The 19,889-nt window shown below is 39.3% G+C and overlaps 2 protein-coding genes across 4 annotated transcripts in view; one reads left to right on the forward strand and one right to left on the reverse strand.

The window, feature by feature from the left end:
• Positions 1 to 706: 706 nt before the first annotated feature.
• The window catches only part of taf1c (TATA-box binding protein associated factor, RNA polymerase I subunit C), a 32,539-nt gene continuing 13,356 nt past the window's right edge, over positions 707 to 19,889 (reverse strand). Inside the window, exons 15-16 of one of the 3 annotated variants that reach the window (XR_007937454.1) lie at positions 18,137 to 18,495; positions 707 to 813 (exon numbers count right to left, since the gene is read on the reverse strand). Coding sequence is in view for 1 of the 3 variants with exons in the window: in XM_051938300.1 (XP_051794260.1) it covers positions 18,238 to 18,495 (258 nt within the window). In the remaining 2 variants the exon portion in view is untranslated. Of the gene's footprint in view, positions 814 to 10,748; positions 11,584 to 16,214; positions 18,496 to 19,889 lie in introns of those variants that run through there. The other 2 variants (XR_007937455.1, XM_051938300.1) reach the window with 2 other exon arrangements.
• Positions 4,995 to 14,048, forward strand: ccng2 (cyclin G2). The gene is made up of 8 exons (XM_022213481.2): positions 4,995 to 5,127; positions 6,553 to 6,711; positions 6,794 to 6,931; positions 7,054 to 7,304; positions 7,704 to 7,782; positions 7,918 to 8,016; positions 9,527 to 9,726; positions 13,176 to 14,048. The coding sequence occupies exons 2-8, from the start codon at positions 6,607 to 6,609 to the stop codon at positions 13,306 to 13,308; spliced, it is 1,005 nt and encodes a 334-aa protein (XP_022069173.1). The 5' UTR covers positions 4,995 to 5,127; positions 6,553 to 6,606; the 3' UTR covers positions 13,309 to 14,048.

Consider the following 19,889-nt stretch of genomic DNA (forward strand, 5'->3'; position numbering starts at 1 on the left):
ATATAGCAATATTTTTAATATAAATTTTTCTGTTATTTCTCATCATGTCATTGATTCAGAATCTGTAATACTGAATAAATAGATCAAGTAATCAAATAAATAAAAATGTTGTAAAAAATATAAAAATAACTAGAAAAATATGTCCTGAATATATAAGAAATAACTAGAAAAGCATGTCCAACATTATAAATATAAGTAAAAAAATATGTTCCAAAAAATATTTTAAAAAATAGGTAGAAAAATATGTCCTAATAATGTAAAATAAATAAATAAGTAGAAAAATATATCCAAAAAATATTAGCATAAGTCACAAAATATGTCCCAAAAAATATAAAAATAAGTACAACAAATGTTCAAAAACTATGAACATAAGTACAAACTGTACTTGCATAAATGTAAAATGTGCATTTCCTAAGGAAACAGACTAAGCATACAGTGTAATACATAGCATTTCATTGCAGAGATATGTTAGTTAGCAGTTAATTTAAAATATATATAAAATTTGACTTGGCTTAAAAATATGCTGAAATTTTCATACTGTGAATCCAAAAACACGATCTTAATTAATAGTATGACTAAAAATCCATGTGTTGTCACAACAGAATTCTAAATATTTTAGTAAAAATAACATGTATGATGAACATTAGACTTCACTTTCTACATTCTACAGAAATCTGACATTCAAAGAAAAAGGATATTTTTTAGATGAAAAGTCACCATTTTTATCCAAACAAGTCCATCCATCCATCCATTCTCTATACACCGCTTTATCCTCACTTGGGTCGCGGGGGGTGCTGCAGCCTCCAAAAAAGTCTATAATATAGAAATTTCTGTCAATTGTGTAACAGTAAGTCATCATATTATTTGACTTTTCTGTAGTTATTTTTCTTTTTTTCTTGTTAAATACATTTAGAACCACCTCAAGTTGATTTATCGGAACATTCTTCTGTTTTTCTCTCTGTTTCACAGAAATAAAAAAACAAGCATTTGACCAAACAGCAAAAGAAATCTATAAAATATATCATCTTGAGTGTCTTCAGGGATGAGGCTCCACTGAGGCTGACTTTAAAACCAGTTCTGTGATTTAACAGTTTGACAGACAACAAAGATCAAAAGAGTTCTGCAGTTTGTTCAGTCTGAGCCTGTGGGAATCTGAATCATCTGTTTGATGGAAAAATAAAAAGATATTCTAAAAATAAAATAAGAGACAAAGTTTTCTGTCAGTAAATGCAGCTTGAAACGGTGTTAGAACAGAAACGTAGCAGAGACGACTGCACCATGGACTGATTCTAGACCGTTTTATATGTTTTTACTCCAAGAAAATAAATATATTGCTGTGCTTTGCTACAAATACAATTTAAATATGCACTCCTGTGATAAAGCAACATCCATATATGTGTATATATATATATATATATATATATATATATATATATATATACATATACATATATGTATGTATGTATGTATATATACATGTATAGATAGATAGATAGATAGATAGATAGATAGATAGATAGATAGATAGATAGATAGATAGATAGATAGAAAAAAATCTGGTGGATGCCAAACAATGGCCAACAGAGTTCTCTAACTAGCTAAAGAGAAACAGAACAACGGAACTCCTTAGCCAAACATCAACACAATAGCAACACCCACAACCAGCAAAAGAAACAAAACAAAACACACGTTACAGAAAACACAAGACGTGAATCACCTCGCATCAGAGGCTACAGAACACGAGGAACTAAAGTTACAGTCAACGTAGACCATCTACACAGTTTTGAGTTCTTAGTTCTTAGCTTTAGTATGCATATTCTGGACATTATTATGCCTTTATATTTTTTATATGCCTACATCCCCTGTGTGCTCTGCTTTTATTTCTTATATTCTGTATTTTTAATCTGCTGCTGGTTTCCTTGTCTTCCCACAGGATCAGTAAAGTACCTACCTACCTACCTAAAGTCATCACCAAGAATCGAGTAACTTCCATACTAAGCTAGCAGTGACCAACCAAAGTTACAACAATCACAAAGACACAAGAGACACCAAGACAAACTATTAATGTTAAATCCCTGCCTCCCGACTGAGAGACTGATTGAGGGATTATTTCTGGTGTGGTGATTGTCAGGGTCTTGTTGGAGGATGTCTGGAGCTCTGGAGGTCTTCAGCCAGCTGTAGGGTAGAGCGGGGTAACATGAGCCACTGCTTGTTCCTAGAAAACCAGGGGAGAAATTGGTCCAAATATATTTGAAGAGGTTTCCATTCAACTCTCCCAGTGAAGAGAGGGAGTACATGGAGGAAGAGGTGAGCACATTTTTATTAACAAAACTGTTTTCTGCTGTTCAAAGTCAATTTTTCATGTTTATAGTTTTATAAGTGTTGAGTCTGAATGGTTACTGAGACGTCTGGAACTATTTCACATATGTGTTAGTGCATTAGTGAGCTACAATGTGAGGCTAAAGTGTTAGCATGAAGTTAGCTCTAAACTGCCTGGATGATGCGCTTAAATGCGTAAAAATGGTGGCAATGAAGGCCTCGGCTACCCATGATTATTGGTAAATAATGACATTACTGTAATTCTATATTGGATTTTTCACATTTTATAACCAAAACTGTTTTGATTCTGAGGCCAGTGGAAGGCAGACATGGATTCAGCTTCTCTTAAGGGTTTATGGGGAGCTGTAAGAGAAGTAAAGGATGGGAAGTCCGTAAGTCACGTAAGTCAGGAGGCAGATGAAGAAGGAAAGAATAGTTTTAAAAAATAAACGATAAGTAACCAGAACAGAGTTGAAGAGAACAGGATCTGCCCACCAGGTCTTAGATGAACAAATGGAGACAGATCTTTCATTGTATGAGGTATAACATTTTCAATTTCACTTTAACATAATTGATCGCGCAATTGACCCCGATGCATTTTCTCCAAAGACTCAGTTTGCCCCTTGCAGGGGGTACGTTGAGACAAGAAAGCAATATTTTAAAAACAGTTTATTTTAGATACAAACCAATCATTCCCATGGATGCCCCACATCCTGAAATATATGTACCTGTTTTATTTTTAGACTTTACTGTCATGCCTCCTTGTCTTCCCAGGATCTTTCTGTATGGAGTTTGCATGTTCTCCCTGTACATGGTGGGTTTTCTCTGGCTTCCTCACACAACTAAACTAAATTGTCTGTAGGTGTGAATGTGAGTGTGATTGTTTGTCTCTATGTGTAGTCCTGTGATAGAATGGGGATCTGTCAAGGGTGTTCTTTGCGTTCACCCTAAGCCAGCTGGGATAGACTCCAGCCCCCCATGACCCTAATGAGGAATAAACGGTGTATAGATGATGGATGGATGGATGTCATGTCTTCACTGTAATTACACCTCAAGCAAAAACTGGTTCTCTTTACCCCACTCTCCACTGATCAGTTCAGTCTCTACACTGATGCTGCACAAAGTCCACCAAAGAAACAAGACGGAACTCTATCACCGTCCATGAAGGTGTCCGTAACAATACCAATGAAAGCCCAATTAACTGCATTTTGTGACAACTTTACATGAAAAAGAGTCTGCAAACCCTCCGACTAACAGGAATCCACATTTACTGCAGAAACACAGATGGCACAACCCTGAGAAAAACAGGATTTCACAGCTGACTGATCTTACTCCATCAGATGGTTTGTTGAAGAAAACAGAACAAAGCTTCCATCTGTGTACAGATGTGGGAACATGGAGGGGAAAGGGACAATTATGTGGTTAAAACAAGAGAATAAGCAGCATTTTTGTGTCTTTCTCTGGTTGTTTTATGTTTCCCAGCTCAACCAAGTGAGTTGTGATCAGTTTGCACAAGTAAACGGTTGATTTCTGAGTCAGACTGAGACTGATGTAACTCAGGGATAGTAAAGCAGAACTCCTGAGGAAACGCTGATGTCTTTTCTGACTTATTGCAGATGGGTATCGCTTGAGGAAATGATTTCACTGCATTTATGACAAGACAAAGTCTTTTCTCCCCCTGGCCATTTGTCTCGACAACACCTCACAACGATGGCAGGGAGATTCACACTCTGAGACATTTACAATAATATAGTTACATGTAAATAATTAACACTGTAGTCTCACCTTAATATGTACTATACTCTAGTAAAGTAGATTTTTATATCATTTTTGCAGGTTTTATCCAAAAAATGTAATTCATTCGGGTATGTTCATGCCTTAAATAACACTAAATGCAATTTTTAGTCTTGTTAGGTTACTTTAGAACACTATTAATTTTCATTTTTACTTGACTATTGTTTGCAATCTCATTTATTTCTTGAATTTTGTTTCTAATTTTATTTCTTTATTGAAAAGCACTGTGTAGCTGTTTTCGAAAGGCACTGTACAAATCAAATTATTATTATTATATACACCATAACCACTGCTGTGTATGTACCACAATTTACCCTGCAGTACACTCTTCTTCATTATTTAGTTATATTTTTTTTTCCATTTTTAAGCTATTGGATTCATAAATTCTCCAAGAAATCAATAAAGTATGCATCTGTAATAATCAATGATCACCTTAAAACGACTAAAACAGTGTCAACTCAACTTTGCTTCAGTAAACTGTATTTATTTCCCTGTTTTTAGCAGCTGTTTCTACATTTTGACAGTGAATAAAAGGCTGTCAAAAAGCAATACGTAATGCTACCAGTGCGTCAAGACTCTGCGGAGCCGTCAGCCAATCAGAACTCACCATTTTGGGCGGACTTTTTGAACAAGTCAAAGAGCTGCTCGCTGATTGGGTAACAGGAACGTCATTCGGAGGGGGCTTGTCTCGTGTAAGACACGCTTTATTCCCCAATCCGATGACATTTATCGATTGATTAAAGATGATCGATGCTAAATATGAGCATTTAGTTTGAAATTAAACTAAGAAATACACAAAAACTGTAAATGTTGGCTTTAGTTTGTTCTGTTAAACCCGAAAGGAGGAGAGGCTAGTATCGAATCTACGCTCGTGATTGGTCGACTGCGTGTGACGTTGGAGTGTGGGCGAACCTGCTGTGGACATCAACAAAAGAGAGAGAAAGACGAGAGAAGACGAGAGAGAATCCAGAGCTCAACACAACAGAGATATGTGGATTTAAGCTGCAATAACAGGTAAATACACCTTTAAAAACACATTTACAACAACACTTATATTATATTTAACGTTTGTACTTACTGAACTGCATTTGTGTTTTTGTTATAACACGGAAAACAACGGATGACCAGAAAAATCAAAGTAAAACATCAACAATGGGACGTTAAATCAGCTTAAACAGTAATTTAACTGAAGCTAATGTTAATCAAAAATGCCTATTTTGGGTGTTTTTTGTTTAGATTTTTCACCGAAATCTCGACTGGACTCGTTTTAAATACTGCTAAGGTGTATTTTCACTCTCTGTGAGGATTTAGTGTCGTTTAGTTGAGCCTTTTTCTTTTGTCTTTTCTGTCTTTTGTGGGTTTAAAATTGGAAGTGTTTAAAATCAGTTTGCACGTACATCTCGTCGGTCCAGAGGTTAGTTTTCTGCTCTGTTGTTGTTGGTTTCCCCGTAAATGGTTTTCCCCTCAATTATTTTCACTACGACAAACCATAAAAAGAGAATTAATCAGGTTAAAATGACAGTATTGTGATTTCTGATCTAAATGTGAGGTTTTTGTGTTGTTAATCGGGTCTCACGGTGTAATTTATTGGACATTTAACGTCCGAGGAACGATTAAACCGACCCCTCCCCCCGCTCCGAGGATTTAAAGCTAGTAGCCGTTAGCTTCCAAGCTACAACCGACAGGAAATGTTAAAAAATTAAAACAAGTCCGTCCGTTCAGGTCGAGTTTTTGTGCTTGTGTGGGTTTTTTAGTCGTTTATTAACACAGAAAACCTTGGAGAAAAAAAGGCCAGTTGTTTTGTCGGTCAGAGGACAGAGAAGGCGTCTACCGGAGGAAACCTGACACCGGAGCCCAGCTGAGGGAAGTGGGCTGGGCTCCGAGCTGACCCCCGGTAGGACCGAGAACCGGAGCAGGCCAGACTACAATAACACAATAGAGATATTATCAATAATTCACCTATAATAGACAGATTTACTACCAAATTATTATTATTTTTAAACATTATTTCCGAACCATTCTGTTGAACTTCAGGTATATTCTATTAATTGTTTGGCCTAAAAACAACGATAACTATCATAATATATTGAATAATTCATATATAAATGAATAAATAAGTAATTTGAGCAACCAGCTCCATGAAATATCCTACACAGATCACCTCAGACACTCCCAGGATTATGTCATTAGGTGTTTTCCTCTTCATAGGAGGAACCGAAAGCGGAGAAAAAATACTTTTGATTGGATAAAAATGGAATAAAAGTTGATGTAACCTAATATCTGGAGACTTTCTCGCTGATTTATTTGTATTTTATACCATTTTAAGGGGATTTCTCTTATTAAAGTGAAATAGGGAAACCCCAAAAAGTACTTTTCTTCTGCTCTGTAGTGAAAACACAAACAAAACACACATTAAACACCGTTTTTCTTGCCTTGCAGTGGCAGTACTGTGGATCAAACAATAGCAACCCTTCCTCCAGTGCCAACTGAGACATGGACGCCTTCAAGCTGATGAAGGAGCTGAGGCTGAATTACGAGCAGGAGGTTTTTTATCAGCCTAAGGAGGCCGGCCTGAGCCTCATCGAGTCCACCACACAGGTGAGAACTCCACAGGTAGACTCATTCTGTTCTGCTCATCAGACTGCAGGCGTCTTCAACGTGTTTCATTTTTATTTTCCAGGACGACAGCCGGATTTCAGCCAAGTGCCGAGATGCCAAAGTGGAGGATCTGTGGAGTCTGACCAGCTTCTTCGGTTACAGAACGCAGACCTTCGTCCTGGCTGTCAACCTGCTGGACAGGTTCCTGGCCATGATGAGGGTACGAGATGTTAACACCTGACAGGAGACACTGAGGCTTTTAGCAGCTTCTGGTGACACACAGCTTCCATCTCAGTCCTCCTTTGAGCGGTTTCTTACTCACCTCTGCTCGCCTCCCTCCAGATCCAGCCGAAGCACCTGTCCTGCGTCAGCCTCAGCTGCCTGGACATGGCGGCCAGAGTGACGGAGGACGAGTGCAACCTGACGCCCACTGAGGAGCTCATCCGCATCGGCCAGTGCCGCTTCACGGTGTCCGACCTCAGCCGCATGGAGAAGATCGTCGCCGAGAAGCTCAACTTCAAGTCCAAAGCCATCACTGCCTTAACCTTTCTGCACCTGTACCACCGGATCGCACTTTCACACTCGACCGACAGGTGAGTGGGCCAGTTTTACATCGATCACTTTTAGTTTAGCGACATGTAGGGACTTGTTTCCAGTATCTTAATTTGTGTCTGAAAACCAGCGTTCACTTTTTTGCTGTGTTTTGATCGGCAGAGATTTTCCACTCTTGTCAGATAAAAGTTATGTGGGGCGTCTGACTGAAGTTCACCGATAAGACTTGTACTTGCATAACCCTGAAGTGTTGTGTTTGAACAAGTCAGCTGCTCGACAACACAGCAGGTTACTGCAGTTTAGTGAGGTCGATTTTACAAGTGAAGAGTCAAACTTTAAGCTTTAGTGCACAAACAACGATGATAAATTAAATAAAAACGAGTTGATTCAGTCAGAAATGTTGTTTTCCTGAACCAGTGTTTGTGTTTGTGCCTGAACAGGAAGGAGAGTCTGAGTCTGGAGAAGCTGGAGGCTCAACTCAAAGCCTGTCTGTGTCGGATCTCCTTCTCTAAAGCCAAGGTAGGAATTCTCTGCAGGGGTCGGTCCGGATTACAGCAGCTCAGCGGGTTAACGAGTCCCCCGCAAATTAGTTTTATTGGGGCAACAATGCCAAATCCGTGGTTAAACTTAAGCCTTCTGTCTCTGTTCTTGCAGCCGTCCGTCCTTGCGTTGTCCCTCCTGAGGCAGGAGATCGAAGCCATCCAGTCGGAGGACATGCTGGAGATCGCTTATCACATCCAGAGACACCTGAAGGTACGACAAACGCCGCATGGGACGAGAAAGTAACACCTGTGGTCATGAAGCCCCACCAGAGAGCAGCTCAGATTATATTAACGTTAGAGGAAATGCGACTCTAAAGGCTCCTTAAAAATGGAAGCAAAACTCTGCACATTCCGCAGATATTAAAATGACAGACGCTTTATTATCCGGCTCACAGCTGCGAGGTGAGATTCCAGTTTCTGGCTGAATCGAAAGAGGCGTGAACTCGGCGCTGAATGGGTTGGAGATGGAAATATGAATAGCAGCGCTAGTGGGCGGGTGTTTGTTTATTCTCAGCCAAGCTCTGATCCAAAACAGTTTTTTTCTTTCTCCTGTTGATGTCTGCCGTTACGTAAGCGGCTGTCTTATGTTGTGACGGCTAAACTCCAAATACATGAAGGAAAATGGGTTTATTCAGGAAACCTGCTCTGAAAAAAGCTTCCAAATAATCAGAGTTTTTTGTCCTTTTCTGTCCCAGTCTGACAGAAATGCTAACTTTGGAACATATCTGAGCCTTAAAAGGCAAAGGAATGCTTTGTACCACTATTAATCCGTATTTAAAACTTAAGTCTTAAAATGCACCTTTTAAATTTGTAATTTTTGTTCATTCAGGAACAGTTTTTGCAAAATAAATTACCTTAATTGTGTGAAAAGTGTCAACAATCAGTTTTCTGCTATAAAACAATCTGCATTTACGATGAGTAAAAAAAAAAAAAGGTTTTTGAGGCCTTCAGTTTATTCAAATAACCTACTTTTAAAGAAGCCTCCAAATAATAACAATAATAATAATTAGTTCTCTTCTATCTGAGTCTAACAGAAAAGTTCAGGAAATATCAGGTCCTTAAAAGGTAAAAGAATTAGTATTTCTTTGACTCATCTCAGTTGTTTTAGCCCAGGATGTAGCGCTGGTGCCCCGATAAAACGGCGTAATAACTGTTTTGTGACTGAAATTCCCAGCAAAAGGAAACAAAAACCGTAAATCAGATGTGCAAATGTTGTAAAGCTGATCTATTAATCCTTGCTTCTTTATTCGTAGTTTAATTAATTTCACTTAAGATGACCTTAAATCTTAAGGTAAGACTTTTAAATTTGCAATTTTCGTTGATTTTAGGGTCAGTTTTTGCAAGATAACTGCTAGAAATAAACTACAAAAGTTAGTTTTTCAGGTCTTATCTTCAGATTATTCAGAAAACCAACTTTTACAGAAGCTTCCAAATAAGCAGTATTTCCATTGAGGAGGATTTTAGATGTCGGTATGTTGGCGGTGTTTGGTGACCAGCTCCTCGGGTTTCAAGACAAATCTCCCTGAAGCTCCTCTGACCTGCTTCCTTTTAACCTCCTAACCTGGAAAAGCAGCCAGGTTTCTGTTTACACTGGCTCTTTTCTGGCAGCGCTGATGAACCGTTAAGTAATCGGAGTGTTTTAAACACCGAGGACGTCTGCCAGAGATCGGGGGCGTCGAGCCAGAGCGCCTGAACTGAGTGTGTCCGTGGTTTGGTTTCAGATTGCCGATGGCGAGCTGCTGCTGTGGAGCGACCGGGTGGCTCAGTGCCTGTCCGACTACGCCTCCCCCGAGTGCAGCAAACCCAACCACAGGAAGCTGCAGTGGATCGTGTCGCGGCGGACCGCCCAGAACCTGCACAGCTACCGGAGCGTCCCCGAGCTGCCCACCATCCCCGAGGGCTGCTGGGACGAGAGCGAGAGGTGAGAGGCCACAGTACACCCCAGAAAAAACGAAAGAACTCACCTGTCAGGACCAAAAACCCTCCTGAACAAGATATTAACACTGTTAGAACTCCAAAAACACACTTTAACAAGATATAAACACTCGTTCTCACACTAAAAACACTCTTTTCCAAACAGAATAGAGAATAAAAATAGCAAACATCACGTTAAATTGTAGGGAGAGATGATTATCCTGGCCGATTTTTTGCTTTTTATTGGCCAGTTATTGCTAAATTAAATACTTCAGGTCTCTGTAAAACAATGGAAAACACTAATTAATGCTTCAAGTCATGGACCGCAGTAGAACCATGAAATATTAAGGACATAACTCCTGTAAACAAACCGATCAATTACAGTTTATTTCACATAAACAGAGAATGTCCTAATTTAATCACTCCTAGTTCTGTTTTATATATTTGGCATTTTTTCTCGATTATCTGCGTTATCGGCCGATTACTGATAAATACTTCAGGTTTCTCTAACCAAGCCTGTCTGTCGTCACTCTGTGGTCTCAGAAATGTCTCAAGCAGAGAAAAACTGCACAAGAAACACAAACCAGGAAATCAGCTGCTCTCTAAGCTAATGGCTAAGCTAGAAGGCAGCCACAGATGAACCTGAAACAGAGTTTATGAGACACTAATTAATGCTTCAAGTATTGGACCTCAGTGGGCAACAAAAGTTACCAAACAGTGAAGTATTAAGAACATAACTGCAACAATATTCGTCAATCCCACATAAACAGATGAATTCAGTCACTCCTAGTTCTGTTTTACATATTTATCATTTTCCTGATTGTCTTTATCAGTGTTTTTATTGACCGATTATTGATAAATTTAACTTCAGGTCTGATGCAGCCTCCTCTCTGTCTGTCGTCACTCTGTGGTTTCAGAAACGACTCAAACAGAGAAAAACCGAACAAGGAAATGAGCTGCTTTCATAGTGGCTAAAGCTATGCTAACAGCTAGCGGCTAAGCTAGGAGACGGCAACAGATGAACCTGAAACAGGAAGACAACAATTAATGCTTCAATATATGAAACTTAATAAAAGGGATGAAACAGTGAAATATTAAGAACATAACTGATCAATCTCAGCTGATCCCACATAAACAGGTGAATTTATTCGCTCCTGTTTCTATTTTACATATTCAGTTCTAGTCAGAATTAGTAATGAAGAGGCCTGAAACATTACGTTTAATGTATATCAGCTGCAAAATGTCTGCACTGATCAACAACAGCCGAAACAGATGAGAGAAAAGCTGACGGTTTTTAGTACACACACATCAAACAGTAGAAATAAGTGAAATGTTGGATGAGTTTCCATTTAAAAGCAGGAAAACCGCTGAACAGACACACCTGATGTGTCACCACACGCTGCATATTTCTACAGCAACACAACACTGCAAAAGGAAAAAAAAGTGTGTTGTAACGCTGCAAGATGATCCCAGTCGGAGTCAGTTCAAGCTTTTTAAAATCTGCTGAAGTTTATTTAGTTTTCAACGCTTTTTCAGAAAAAAAACTCCCGAATGACTGTGAAACCGGCTGAAGAAATCTTTGTTGTTAAAAGTCCAAAGTGATCTGAAGCAACCAGCTGAGCAGCAACACTCGAGTTTCTGACGTGTCGTAACACAACGTCACACCCAGCGCCTCTCATATCTCCACGGTGATTATTATGGGATGTGTGCGAGCCGCCGGTCACGTCCACTGACACACACGTTTCCATGACGAAGCCTCGGCTTTATGCAAGTCGACGTATGGAAAGAAAAAAAACAGGAACAGAACGTGCAGCTGGTCAACAGATCATTAACCAGAGAGCTGCTGGAAGTTTCAGTTTCAGACCTGAAAGTTCAGAATTCAACTCGTTAGTCACATTTTAACGTCACATCAGCTGACATCTGATCATCCAAACCGCTGACTGTCTAGTTGTCTTTTTGTTTTTTGCTCAATCATGTGACGTCTTTGTCCTCGTTTGACAGAATCGCTGGGTTCAGTTCAGGAAATACATAATCTGAAAAGGGCAAATGATTGCGTCTTTTAACCGTTAATCCACGGTTTTATTCATGCCGCTTCTTTAAATGTAAGAAATTATAAACAAAGTGTGACAGAAATTGCATTTCTTTGTTAATTCATGGTCAGTTATTGTGAGATAAAAGACTTTTTGTCCTCTTCTATCCCAGTCTGACCGAAAACAAAATGATAAATTCAAGAAATATCTAACCCTTAAAATTCAAAGTAATGCTTCTTTCCACTAGTAATCCTTGTTTCTTTATTCATACTATAATTTGTAACACTTCTTTAAACATGAGACAAACTGAAATCGTCATTATTGTATCAGTTATTGTGAGATAAAACCCTGAAATCAGATGAAAAATGTCAACAGTTAGTTTTTCTGCTGCTCTGGTTAAACTGCACTTCTGATGACGACTTAAAAAAAAAGTTGTTTTTTTTCTCCAGTGATTCAGTTGTTATCACGTTACACACTGAGAAACTGGATTTTATTTCCCAGGACACGGCCTCATTCTGTGTGTATAAACCTGTTCAGCTGTAGAACGGTCTGCTGCACCTCAGAAACATCCTGTTGTAGGAGGAGAAACAGCTCTGTGCTGTTTGTTTTATTTTTTTAAACTAATCTCAGTTGTATTTATGGGGCGATTCAGCCCAGGATGTACTGCTGCTGCCCCAGTTAAATAAGAGCAATAAATGAACACTGATGGTACAAAAAAATCAAACAAACAGTCAAATATGGACGTCAGCGTGGAGATGATCTTTCCAACCTTTTACTGAAGTCATATCTTTATCTAAACCTGTCATTTCCAGCGTAAAGGTTGAAGTTCAGAGATGGTTTTTTTCCACTGAAGGTATTTTGAAGACTTGAGGAGGAAAATGGTGCCAGACATTAGTAATCAATGTCAGTCTGAAAGCTCCACCCAGTGAGTCAGAGCAGACGTGACCTGAAACTACATCACTCCTTCACACCTGAATATTTGCTCTGACAACCAAACACACCTGAGTTACATCATCTCCAGTCATCAGCACCTTCTGCTCCATCAACTCTCAATTTATCTCACCTTTTATTTAATCCTAAACTATGGAAACAATCCTGTATGTTTGAAAAAACAAAAATGTTCTTAGGCATATTTGGACAGCCGTGGATCAGGCCATCTACCACTACTTTAAATTTTAGCTTAAATAACCTATAATAATATAATAATTTCAGGTTTTTATCTTTAATAGTTCCTCAGATATTGTTGCTCAGACTAACACGAGAAAATAAGCTGTTAAAGTGGCGATTATAGCGTCGATAAACAAAGCTAAAATTTCACAAATATGTGCATAAATATCCGTGTTTTATGCTGTAAACCAGAGCTTGTTAATACTAGTAGTGCTGTAATTCACTGTGTACTGATGGTGCCTTCTGTGTTTTTCTACAGCGAGGATTCCTGCGAGGACGCCATGAGTTCAGGTGAAGAGTCTCTCAGCAGCTCTCTGGGCAGCGATGCTGAAGGCCCCTTCTTCCCCCTCCACCTCCGTCGCCAAAAACACCGCCAGTACCTCCACACCTGAAGCCTTGGCCGCCTCCGCCCGCCTCCCTTCACCTGCCGTCTTTAATTTATTACCCATTAAGCTCCGGCGCTGGCGGAGGATCGCACAACAACCGGCAGCTGAGCGATCCCGACTCCTCCTGGTAGATCTTTCTTCACTAGATTTAGTTTGTTTAGACGTGTTTTTTGGTGCATGTTGACGTCACATTCCAGGATAGAGCGGTCACATTTTGGTCTCGAGCTAACGGACGCTGGAAAAACCAACAAACTCGGTGCTCAGATGTCAAACGAGACCAGCGGATGGTCGCCTAAACGTGTGGTGTTTATTTAATAGAATGTTTCTGACTGTTATTAATCTAAGACTGTTGTTATCTCAGAGGAGGAGTTTATTTAATTTGCACACTTTTATTTTTTTAAATCTAACTTCAAGTGTTAACTGGTGGAACTGGAGGTTCTGGAGTGTTCAGAAACATTTACCGAGCGCGTGTTTGTGGACGTGTGTGTACGTATTCAAGTTGCCAATTTTAGGATGTAGCTTTAAAAAAAAGAGTCTGTGGTGTTATGAAAGAATGAAGTAAATAATTCTGACCGAGTGTCAAAAAAAATGTCAAAAATGTATACAAAATGTTCATACAAAAACATGTAAAACTGTAAATGATGTACAAAAAAATGTTAATAGTTCTTTGTAGATATCGAGTTATTTATTCTTTTTTGTCACCTGTAATGAAAACAGAAAATCTTATAAAAAGTCTTATTTTTAAATCTGTTGTCTGCTGGTTTTCTTTTCTAAAATTGACTGCACATGAAGCTGCTACTTGAAGTTGAAGATTTAAGTCAGAAACAAGTCAAATATGAACTGACTAATTTTTGAGCAGGTTTGACTGACTCAAAGGATCAAACATCTTTCTACAGATGATGACAGGGTAGTAGAGGCTGTAAAAATGGAAACACACTTTTTCCCCCAGTGTTGGTAACACCTGAGGGTACGTGGATGAAAACTGAACATACAATTTCATTTTTTTCATAATTACTGGCATTAAATCTCTGTTTTTCTGCACATTTGTCTCCATGGTTTCCTGTTTCTTTAGAGATACGGGACTTTATATTGCAGTGACAAATGAACAAAAAATCAAATGTGACGAGCAAAAAAAAGCTTGATGTTCAGAGGTATGAACTGTGTGCAAATCACACCAATTTACCTTCAAAGTTCCTGAAATCTGTTTCTATATTTAATACAAGAACTGTTGTTGTTTTTACTGCAGCTACATTAAATGCAGATGAAGTAAAAGGTACATTTCAGGTTCTATTAAACTCAATATAAACCAGTTTCAGTGGTGCGTTGGGGCTGAAACCTGAGCATGAAGGTACGACAATCCACCATTTTGTCCCATCTAAGGTTCCACAACTAACTACAACTGACACCTGACAAACACCAAAGTGAAGCCAGAGAGTTTAAATACAAGAAGCACTAAAAAAGAAAAGTCTACAGTTGTTTCATTGGTCTCTTCTGAGGCCGTTTGTCTATGTTCTGGTGGTTCATCTTCACCGTGTTCTCGATAACTTAAAGGGGAACTTCGTTTTTTTCAACCTGCGGTCTGTTTTCATGTCATTTCATACATGTGAGTGATGGAGAAATGACTTTTCGACATAGCTCCAGTATTTAGCCAGGCAGGCAGCTTAGCAGCTCAGCTAGTGAAAAGTATGGGGCAACTTGCCCCCCGCGTCAAAGTCCGCCCTAACGTGCTTTTTTCCCCACACTGACCGGCTCAGATAGTCTCAATGAGTGTCCCACAACATACTAGAGATGAGAAGTGAACGAAAACCTCCACATTACTTGGCAATCGCTATTTGTTGTGGTCTGTATCCAAATCTCAGGACGCTAGAAAGCAAATCTAGGTCCGAAATCGCGCGATAGCTCGCACCAAAACAACGAGATTTGCTTTCTAGCGTCCTGAGATTTGGATACAGACCACAACAAATAGCGATTGTCAAGTAACGTGGAGGTTTTCGTTCACTTCTCATCTCTACTATGTTGTGGGACACTCGTTGAGACTATCCGAGCCGGTCAGTGTGGGGGAAAAAGCACGTTAGGGCGGACTTTGACGCGGGGGGCAAGTTGCCCCATACTTTTCGCTAGCTGAGCTGCTAGCTGAGCTGCTAAGCTGCCTGCCTGGCTAAATACTGGAGCTATGTTGAAAATTCATTTCTCCATCACTCACTTGTAAGAAATGACATGAAAACAGACCGCAGGTTGAAAAAAACCGAAGTTCCCCTTTAACTTCAATCGATGACGAACGTCTGCAGAGTCTCTCTTCTAAGATTTTTTTGACTCCCATCAGCTAATCTGACACCATCTTATCAGACTTGTGAAGCTGCTAAACCGCTTTATAAATCACCGTCTGCACACAATAAAAGCTCTAACGTCTAACTCTCCCCGTTAGAATCGACTCTTCAGATTGTTTTGCCAGTTTAGTTCCAGAAGCTCCATGTAAAACCCAACAAACTGCTTCCATCCATCTACTGTGACACAAACTAACAACTTCATTTCTAAAATACTCACTTTACCCCAAAAATTCTGATTTAATTCCAGATATTGTGCCTATTTCTTGTACAAGCTCTCTGCTTTCATTAAGATTGAACCTCTTCTTAGGAAATTGCAACAATTCTAAATAGACAGCCTTCCTTTCTTTATAAACATGCCAACTCTTTTATCTGAGAACCCGGTTTTTCCCCTCTCACAACTTCCTCATTGTACTTACAGAAACAGAAAGCAGACTTACTGCTGAATATGAAAGTAGTATTCGTGGGAAATACATGTATATTTTGTCAAAACTTTGGTTTCAATCATACAGTAGATTATTTTTTGTAACCAGTATAATAACTTCCAGGATTTAACGTTTTTCTCTTGCTTTCCAATAAGAACCCAAGTTTTAATGAAGTCGTGGTTTTATTGAGAAAATATGTTCAGTTTAGAAAAGCAGTGGTAGAAACGTTTTATAAAAATAATGTATCACAGTGACTGAGGTCTTTGCTGTAACACTGTTTGAGTAACAAAAGATGAGGATTAATGTCCACCAACATTCAGACTTCTGATTAAAAAAAAATAGATATTTCACAGCTTTTAACAAAACATACAAACACTGTAAACACTGAGGTAAAGTTATTATCTGACGGATGCTGGTTTGAAAGTCTCTTCTAAGTAAAACTGTAGATTCCCTCTGCACATTTGAAACCAACCAGCTGGTTCCAACATCACTTTTGCTGCCTGTTAGCATAGATGCTACTCAGAACAAATCAACATTTCACAGCGTGAGGAACAACATCTGGAGTAAAACCTTTTTCTTTTGAATTCAGATTTAGGATTTCAGCTTTAAAGTGGACATATGAAACATATTTTACTGGATGTATTCGCATCCTGAGGTTCTTCTTGTATAAACCTTGGCATGATCCAAAAAAAATTCATAAACTCCATCGTCTTTTTGATGCTGGTGCTTTGTGTAACCTCGTAGTTCTATGTGTACAGGACATTTTAACTTCTGTTCTATAAAAGGCCGATTCAACTGATTCTTCCTGAGTTGGACCAAACAGAGCACAGGATATCTGGAGAATTTAGAATTTAGTTTGGGCATGTTAATGGAAAACGTACAAATCAAATCTCCACCAAAGTTTAATCTGTCCAGTTTACATCTTTAAATGATTAATTAGAAACACGTGGAAGAGGGAAAATCTGTTAATAGCAAACATTTGTTCTCAGCAGCATTTGTTTCCTGCTTTCTATTCAGTCAGAGTGCTTCCACTGCAGATATTCCACATGTAGACTTTGGCTGATGATGAGATTTACATCCCTGCACTGATTGGTCAGCCTCTGGAAGCTGTTTTTGTCAGATTTAGCTTCTTTTCTTGATCCGTGCTTAGAATGTTTGGTTCTCAGATACATCTGTACGTATTTAAACCTGAAAATGACCTGAAATGTTGAACAATAACTTATTTAACAGCCATAAAGGACAATTCCGGTTTATTTCAGCGTGATTTAAGGGAACTTAAGTGCGTATACGGGAGCATGAAGTGCGAAATCCCAGCTAATAAAAGGCACAAACCTCGTGGAAATTGAACTGAATTATCCTTAAACATTAGCGGCAAAGACTGTGAGGCTGTGAACTTTGCTAACCAGCAACGTTAATGATTGACAATTAATTGCTGATGATAATTTAATTGTTTTTTTTTGACTAAATTAACCAATACGGCAGAAGACAAAGGAAATGCATTTAAGGGAAAGGACTGTACATTAGCTGTAGCACCTGGTTCCTCTTACTGTTTAACACTGTAGCAACACTTGGAGTACTGGCAGAGAGCATTATGGGTTTTTAGCTAGAAAAGGCCACCATGATAAAGACTTCTGTGACGAGTAATGCCTCTCAGTTTAAGGCGAGCTGAATCAACGTTTTAAACATTAAGACATGGAATGATCTCCGCTGTGTTCATTTCGATTGATTCAAAAACAATTGCTCCAGATTTGCAATCCCAATAAGAATGTCCAATCAAATAAATAACATCAGAGCCGTACAGAGATGACAGAAAGTCACAAAGAGCCCGACATGTCCTCTTTAAAACCCCTCAGTTCTTTTCGGATTTTGTCTCAGAAAGATCACCCTTAAATCATTTCACTGAATCAGCTGTGGTAAATCGTCTTTACGGCTCGGTGTTGGCGTGAAATGAAAGTGAAATGACTGAAACAGCAACCAGCCAGCTGCCAGTGTGATGCCTTATGATGTACACAAAAAAAAAAAATCACCAAACTCAACAAAAACCACCACCACAAGACATAAATAATAAATTACATTTGGTCCTACCAAACCAGTGTGCCGGTAACCTTCCTCAGCCCAAAGATCCTTCTTGATTAGATCCAGATCCGTGAACCAAAAAAATGATACAATTCCACCAATTAAATCGATCAAAATCCCATTCGAGACTTCTTCTTCTTGGGCTGCGATGCTTGAGAAGAACCCCATCGGCTCTGAGAACTCTGGGAGATGAACTGGGACTGAGAGGAACCCGAGGCAGAGAAGAAATCCTGGGATAGATCCGCCCTGAAGCTCCCCATAGGGACCGACTGGGAGTTCCGGAACTGAGAGGAGGTGGAGGCGACGGGTGGAGGGTTCGTGGTGATTTCTTCATCCAGGTAGTAACAGTCGTGTTGTGATGGGTTGTCCTGGAAACATCAGACATCGTGAGTAGAAATGTAAGAGATAGTGGTCTGTCTTTGTGGCTTGAGGTGCACAATTTTGTTAAAATGCTGCAAAGAATAATTTCGACTGATTTCACTGTGGTGCCTCTATGGACATGAGGCACTCCGCCTTTGTAAGAAACAGCCATTAAAACGAAAACAGTGTATACGTGTACGGAAATGATGAGATCCTTTCTAAAAAAAGAAGCTGCTAACATCCTGGAAAAGAGGCTGGGTTATCCCAAAATGTTGGACTAAGCTCTGGGAAGCAGAGAGCATTGTGGGAGTTTAGCTAGTAAAGTCTTCTGTGACGCTTGATGCCAGAGCTGCTAGTTTGAAAGCCAGCTAAATGTGGGTTTAAAACAGCATTATCAGGACATGGAATAATGTCCACTGAGTTCAATTTGTGTCATTGATTAATTGACTATTGACTGACAAGGTTGCCTATTATTGGTTGAGAGAATTGTTCAAAATTTGCATCCCATGTAAAAGTGTACAGTTACGTCAGCTAATGATAACAGAGCTGTTTTAAAAAAATGACAGAAAACCACAAAAAGCACAATATGTCCTCTTAAAGCTGCTCAGTTCTTCTCATGGTTCACTGGTTTCCTGTAAAATCCAGGATAGAATTTAAAATCCTCCTCTTCACGTATAAGTTAGTTGAGAACCAATGCGACAAATTACTGAAAGCACACCACTATCTCTATTAACGGGTTTTAAAATTCATTATAATCAAACCACTGCTTAAGAACCCTACTCTTAATCTATATAACTCACACATGAAGCAGGACGGCCTTCTTTCACCCATGAGATATCGTCCAGATCTGGAACATCTTGTCTCAGAGTGACACAGTAACTTCTGAACTGGGCTACTGCAACTCCTTTTTATCAGGTTGTCTCAATAATTATCTACAGACCTCCAGCTGATACAAAATGCTGCGACGTTTTTAGTCGCAAATGGCGACCCGGCGACCGTCCAAATCGAGCACTCGATCGAGCTGAACCGTGTATCATGTTTTCTTCATGGAGGCAGCCACTTTGTATGATGTCATCAACCTCCTATCATTCCCGGCGCTCGCGGCAACCTGGCGACCGTCTAAATCGAGCGCTGATATCATCGTAACAGTGGCCTTTGCTCTCAGACTGCAGGTTTACTTGTGGTTTCTAGAGTTTCCAGAAGTAGAATTAAGCTTCTTTGTTATGGAATCAGCTCCCACACTGAACACTTCAAGAAAAAACTCTCTTTTTTGATAAAGCTTATAGTCAGAGCTGCTCACGTGACCCTGAACCATGTCTTAGTTATCTTTATATAGGCCTAGACTGCAGAGGAACTTCCCAAGATGCACCGAGCTCCTTTCCATACGTTTGGATGTCACTGT

Source organism: Acanthochromis polyacanthus, chromosome 18 (assembly GCF_021347895.1).
Source record: "Acanthochromis polyacanthus isolate Apoly-LR-REF ecotype Palm Island chromosome 18, KAUST_Apoly_ChrSc, whole genome shotgun sequence".
Taxonomy (NCBI): domain Eukaryota; kingdom Metazoa; phylum Chordata; class Actinopteri; family Pomacentridae; genus Acanthochromis; species Acanthochromis polyacanthus.

Coding starts and splice junctions, on each gene's coding strand:
- ccng2 (XM_022213481.2), top strand. CDS start 6,607: ATGGACGCCTTCAAGCTGATGAAGGAGCTGAGGCTGAATTACGAGCAG. Junction 6,712..6,793: donor TCATCGAGTCCACCACACAG/GTGAGAACTCCA, acceptor TTTATTTTCCAG/GACGACAGCCGGATTTCAGC. Junction 6,932..7,053: donor GGTTCCTGGCCATGATGAGG/GTACGAGATGTT, acceptor GCCTCCCTCCAG/ATCCAGCCGAAGCACCTGTC.